The sequence below is a fragment of the Nothoprocta perdicaria genome, unplaced genomic scaffold (assembly GCF_003342845.1).
Source record: "Nothoprocta perdicaria isolate Ctin4 unplaced genomic scaffold, notPer1 scaffold_5, whole genome shotgun sequence".
NCBI classification, from domain to species: domain Eukaryota; kingdom Metazoa; phylum Chordata; class Aves; order Tinamiformes; family Tinamidae; genus Nothoprocta; species Nothoprocta perdicaria.
This window is the reverse complement of record NW_020455754.1, coordinates 3,946,987-3,953,059: the sequence shown is the minus strand read 5'-3', so window position 1 is coordinate 3,953,059 and position 6,073 is coordinate 3,946,987. Positions and strand designations below refer to the sequence as shown.

At 55.0% G+C, this 6,073-nt stretch overlaps 1 protein-coding gene across 1 annotated transcript; it reads left to right on the top strand.

Annotated features, from left to right (window-relative positions):
- Positions 1-143: 143 nt before the first annotated feature.
- DUSP1 (dual specificity phosphatase 1) lies at positions 144-2,671 on the top strand. Its single transcript, XM_026047679.1, has 4 exons — positions 144-594; positions 712-860; positions 949-1,168; positions 1,686-2,671. Exons 1-4 carry the CDS (start codon positions 225-227, stop codon positions 2,057-2,059), a joined length of 1,113 nt encoding a protein of 370 aa, XP_025903464.1. The 5' UTR covers positions 144-224; the 3' UTR covers positions 2,060-2,671.
- Positions 2,672-6,073: the final 3,402 nt, after the last annotated feature.

The window sequence follows — 6,073 nt, the reverse complement described above, 5'->3', positions numbered from 1 at the left end:
CCGCGGGCCGGGCCGGGCGCGCCGCCACGGGTGACGTCTGCGCGCGGCGCTCACGTGACGCGGCCCCATTGAGAAAACGGCGGCGCGCGGCGGCGCGCGGCGATAAAAGGCGGGAGCGGGACGCGCGGCACCAGCGCCCGRCACCGGCACTGGAACCGTCCGACCCCGGCCTGGAGCCGCTGCCTCTTTCTCCCTCCTTCGCTCCGTGCCCTGGTGCCGCGGGCATGGTGAACCTGCGGGCGAGCGCGCTGGAGTGCGAGGCGCTGCGGGGGCTGCTGCGGGAGCGCGCCGCGCAGTGCCTCGTCCTCGACTGCCGCTCCTTCTTCTCCTTCAACGCGTCGCACATCGCGGGCTCCTGCAACGTGCGCCTCAGCACCATCGTCCGCCGCCGCGCCAAGGGCGCCGTGGGGCTGGAGCACGTCGTGCCCAACGAGGAGCTGCGCGCCCGCCTGCGCCAGGGGCTCTTCCACACCGTGGTGCTGCTGGACGAGCGCAGCGCCGACCTGGAGCTGCCCAAGCGCGACAGCACCCTCGTGCTGGCCCTGGGCGCCCTGTGCCGCGACACGCGCGGCGTGCGCATCTGCTTCCTCAAGGGTGAGTGTCCCCGGTGTGCCCCGGCCCCCGCCCCGACGGCGCGGCCCCTGCCCGGGCCCCGCGGCGCTGTCCCGGCCCCGCGGCACTCACCCCGCCGCTCTCCACCCGCTCTTGCAGGKGGTTACGAAGCCTTCTCGTCCACCTGCGCCGAGTTCTGCACCAAGCCAGCCGCCCCGACGGGCCTGAGCCTGCCCCTGAGCGCGGCCGGCGCGCCCGGCAGTGCCGACTCGGGCTGCAGCTCCTGTGGCACCCCGCTCTACGACCAGGTGAGGCCCGGGACACGCAGCGGGAGCGGGGAGGCTGCTCGGAGGGTGCCCGGCAAGGCTAACGGCTCCCCTGCCCCTTCTCTTGCAGGGGGGACCCGTGGAGATCCTGCCCTTCCTCTACCTGGGCAGCGCCTACCATGCGTCGCGCAAGGACATGCTGGACGCCCTGGGCATCACGGCGCTCATCAACGTCTCTGCCAACTGCCCCAACCACTTTGAAGGGCACTACCAGTACAAAAGCATCCCTGTGGAGGACAACCACAAGGCAGATATCAGCTCCTGGTTTAACGAGGCCATAGATTTCATAGGTAAATGAGCGTTTTGTGTTTTTTCTCTCTGGGGAGAAAGGGACAGSATCTCACTTTCTGGGAAGCAGTCTGAACATTCCCCTCTTCCCCTGCTGTTCCCAGGCTGCATTTTAAACTGGGGGGTTTTATTCTGTAGAGGAGGTACTTGGGGACCAATCCCATTAGTTTTATTCTACCAAGAGTAGAATAACTCTGCCTTTAGAAAGCTATTTAAAGTCTTGAATCAAGAGGCATAGGTACTGCAGAAAAGAGCTAGCAAATTGAAGTGGATAAGTCTTAAAGTAACCTTGCAAGAGCAGTAAAGTGTCCTGGAGGGGCTATTAGTATAATCAGAATTGGAGCCGGAATGAGACTGCTGTTTGCCTGGGGACAAAGGCTCCCTTTGTCTCCAGAGCACTGCGCACCTACCAGCCTAAGGAAGAGATGGATTAAAGAAATGTAAAACAGCCCCTTGAGCTTTCTTGCCTTTGGAAGCAGTGAGACCAGTTTGCTAACTGAATGCTCTTAATTCTTTCAGACGCAGTTAAAAACGATGGTGGAAGGGTATTTGTGCACTGCCAGGCTGGCATTTCTCGGTCAGCGACCATCTGCCTTGCTTATCTCATGAGGACCAACAGAGTTAAACTGGATGAAGCCTTTGAGTTTGTGAAGCAAAGAAGAAGCATCATCTCCCCAAATTTCAGCTTCATGGGACAGCTGCTTCAGTTYGAGTCCCAGGTCCTTGCCCCAAACTGCTCAGCAGAAGCTGGCAGCCCTGCTATGTCTGCTGTACTGGACAGAGGAGCATCAACCACAACCGTCTTTAACTTTCCAGTCTCCATCCCTGTTCACACATCATCCAGTGCTTTAAGCTACCTTCAGAGCCCCATCACCACTTCCCCAAGCTGCTGAAAGGCTGGTGAAAAACATGGTCAGAACTTGGACTCTTATTGTCTGAAAGTGCAATAACTATGAGGACAGTGTCATCCACAGCCACTTGCATTTGTGGAGGTCCATTCATCTATCCCAGAGCATCGTTGTAAGCAGAGAGAAGCTCACTCGACTCCAGAGAACTAGTGTTATTGTTGGTTTCTTTTTTTTTTTTTGCGGCTGATGTTTTAAGCCAATATCTGGATATCTACGTAGAGGTCAAAGAACCTAGTTGTCTCTTCCTGAGCTGTTTCTCTAGTCTCCTGTCTGTTTTAAGCCTGCTCCCTGTCTAGTAGCATATGTACCAGTATTCCCATTCCTGGACACTTCAAGCAACAGTGATGCTGTCCCCTACATGACAGTCCTACTATTTATTTTTTACATTAATGTATTGKTTTTTTGCCTTCACAAACCTTAAGTTTCATTTCTAGAGAAACAAAATACCTCAGTATTTTTTGGTACTGTAATCCTGTATATATGTCAACTTTTCTTCCCCCCTCCCTGCCCCAAGCACTGACGTGAAAGCACCAGACGAGTGCTTTTTTGAGTTGCCAAGGGTTGTATGTTTGATTATTTATGATGTGAAATAATATATTTCTTCTTACGAAGACCTAGTTTTGTTACATGATTATAACTTTTTATACAAACAGAATAAATTATGATATTTCTATTGAGAACTGGGTATATGTTTAAAAATCTTGCGTTTTACTGTCTCAAAGCATTTAGGCTTTCCCAAATGACCTGTAAGAAGCCTGAATTTCTGACTCTGCTGCCGAGCTTGCTGACCTCAGGCACTGCAATTAACCAGGGCCCTGACCAAACTAGATGGAAAAATGGGTTTGGAGACAATGTGCTTGATGAGAAAGTGGCTTTTCGTTTGAGCTGAGCTTGTCTTTGATCTAGGAGAAGGCCGAGACTGGGCCTGCTCTGTCCCCGTGTTGTTACACGTCATGGCAAGGAGTCAAGGGCAGATTCCCAGCTGCATAGGTGAATGTGGCTCCAGTGACAGCCATGCATTTGAAGCTGTTCACACCAACTGGGCATGGGGCTACTGTGAATTTAAAATAATCCTCTTCTTGGAAGAGCTTCCTCACTGCTTGTTTACCGTTTACACAGAAAAGGTTAAGTCTAAAAATTGAGGTTGTTCTATTTTATTTTCAAGACTGCTTCTAGTCCTTAGGGTGAAATAGCTGGTTTGTTATGTTAATCCTGTAAGCAAGTCAGGGCGTAGGAACTGATCAGGCAGCCACTAGTCACTTAACTGACTATCCCAGCATGACCTCCTTGCTGGGGCTTTGCACCACTGCTTTTTCCATGGCATTTAAGGGGAGCTGGTGAGAGCAGAGCCTCGGGTAGCAGGGGGAGAGAGGGGAGCTCTGYCCCTTGCTCTGGCGGAGGTGCCTGGGCTCCCTGGGGAGCAGCGGGTGCTGCAAAGTGTCGCTCTCACCTGGTGATGCTAATGCAGAAATGCAGCCAGGAGGCAGCCTGTTTTCCGAGCCAAATGATATCACGAGTGGCTGGGGGAGTGTGCTGGGACGTCAGCTCTTCTGGCTCTGGACCTTGGCCCTAGAATGCAGGTGCTGGTCCCTGCATCTCTGAAATTCAGAGAGATGGATCCTGCTCTTGACTCATCACAACATGGTTTGCTTAGTCAGATAGCAGCAGGTTACAACGCTTTATGTAAAATTACAGCATTTTTTGTAGTTAAAAGTCTGAAGCCTCAGCTGATACGGGGCTTTTATGAAGCATAAAGCAGCTGCAGTCTTGTCCCATCACTGGAGACGAGCTCCGCACTAAATAAACTCCTGCTGCAGTCCTGCCTGTGTTAACYGTACGAAAATCTGGGACTCTTCTCCCGGGAGAAGGTGCCCTTGAAGGAGGGGATGATGTGCTGCTGTGTCTGAAATTCTTCCACGTGAGCTCCCCGCGAGACGCAGCTCTGTCGTCAGCGCCGTGCGTTAGCAGTCAGCAAGCGCCGTCCTGGCACCGAGGGATACAAACAAGGGAGCAGCAAAAAAGGGAAGGAAACAGAGATCCCTGGCCATGAAGAACTGAGGGTAGAAACCCTTTGTCTAGCGCACGTTAACGTGTGCGAACCGCTAGCTGACTTTTCCTCTCCCAAACCTGCTCTGTCCTGAGGATCCTGCAAAACCCCCTTCCCTGCACCRCTCCATGGGATCGCAGCCGCGCTCCAGGCTGCTTCCGAGCACGGGCGCCTGCCTGCACCTGCACGACTCGGCGGAACAAACTTTCCCCTTCGCACTGAAGCGGAGCTTGCTCAGTGGAAAAATACAACCTTGGCAGCCCCAGCCCTGCAACTGATAAAAAAAAACCTGCCTGGTAATCGCAGTTCAAACAGAATTCCGCTCCCCAGCAGCCGGCAGAGCTTGTTTATGTGTTTCTTGGAACAATAAAACTCATTACCTGGCAGCTGAGCGGTTTTTATAACTGAGCGAGGCACCTGACAGAGGGGCACAAAGGCGAGCGGCTGCAGCACCAACTCGTTTCTGCAAGAGCCGTGGCCGTGGTGGGGCACGAGCCCCGCGGGCACCCAAAGCTGATGCCAGTCCTGGGGCTCGCAGCATCTTTCCTAGAGCCTTTACGGGGATCCTCCACTTTCCAGCCGTAACGAGAGTCACACGTGTGCACAGCTGGGTTATCTGTGAACAGCATCGTCCACAGATCCCAGAGAGCACCCAGGCTGAGCGAGCGTGGGAGAAGGGRAGAGCCCAGCACCCATAAGCAGGGGAGACTGAGGCAAAGCTCCCTGGAGTGCCGCAGTTGTGGGGGATGGCCGAGCTCGGATGGGGGTGGCTCAGAGCGGTGAGAGGTGGGGAAAGGAGAGGAGCAGGGCCCGGCAGGGCGGGAGGAAGGCTGGGTGGGAGGAAGAGGAGGATGTGTGGCTGTGGGCGCGAGGAGCCAATGCGGTGGTGGCTTCTAAACTTAGCCCGACTGGAGGAGGTCTTGATTGCTCAGGCCAGCCGAGCTCTGCTACCTGCGAAGGTGCTGGGGAGGATTTTCCCCTCCTCTCCACTGGTTTGCTCCCTGTTTTCAGTCCGTTTGGGTTATCAGGGCACACGGATCACTGTGGTTCATAGCTGTGAGCTCCAGCAGGGCTCGACTTCTACCCGTGTCAGGACGTCCTGCCCGCGCAGGCGGCTCTCAGGTCAGATCCTCCTCTTTGCATCCCCACCGCGACCCCCCGAAAATGTTGTGGCGCTTCATGGGGCAACTTTAAGGTTATATAAACCTGTAATTAAACAGTTGCCTCCATCCCCATGGAAACCGCGAGGAGTTTCCCCGGGGTGAGGAAGGCTGCAACATCACTTCCTGCTGCTGACAGCCCCGTTTGTCACAAAGTGATAAAAAGGCTGCTTGCGTGTCCGCAGGAACTGGCTCGGGGCTTTGTTCCTGCCGGCCGCCAGCCCCTCCTGCCCTGCAGGGGAACAATGGCCATTGTGCTGCTCCTGCTCCCGCTCCCGCTGCCTCCAGCACCTCCCCAAGCCATTCCCATGCCAGCCAAACCCCTCCCAAGCGCACAGGACAGCAGGATGCTCCTCGTGGGTAAAACACCACGCACAGCTCCATGGGAATCTATAGAGGCAACATATGGCCAGGACAAGGACACAACAACACAATACAACCCGTAGGACAGAGCATCCCCGGCTATCATTTCAGACGCAGTCGCTGAGCTCCAGATTAGTTACATCTGGGGTAATCCCCTTGTCTCAAAGCCCTTCTTTTGTCATCAGAGGCACTGGGTGCGCTGGAGCTTGGGGACTATCCTGCATGAGTCACCCTCCGTGTCGCACTCGCAGGCTATGGGGCTGCCTTGTGCCATTAGCTAAGTGCTGGAGGAGAACTTGGCCTCCTGAGTGCATGCAGGCAAGTCTCGTTTGCCTGGTTAATCCTTCTCCTCCCTTCCCTTCCCTTCCCTTCCCTTCCCTTCCCTTCCCTTCCCTTCCCTTCCCTTCCCTTCCCTTCCCTTCCCTTCCC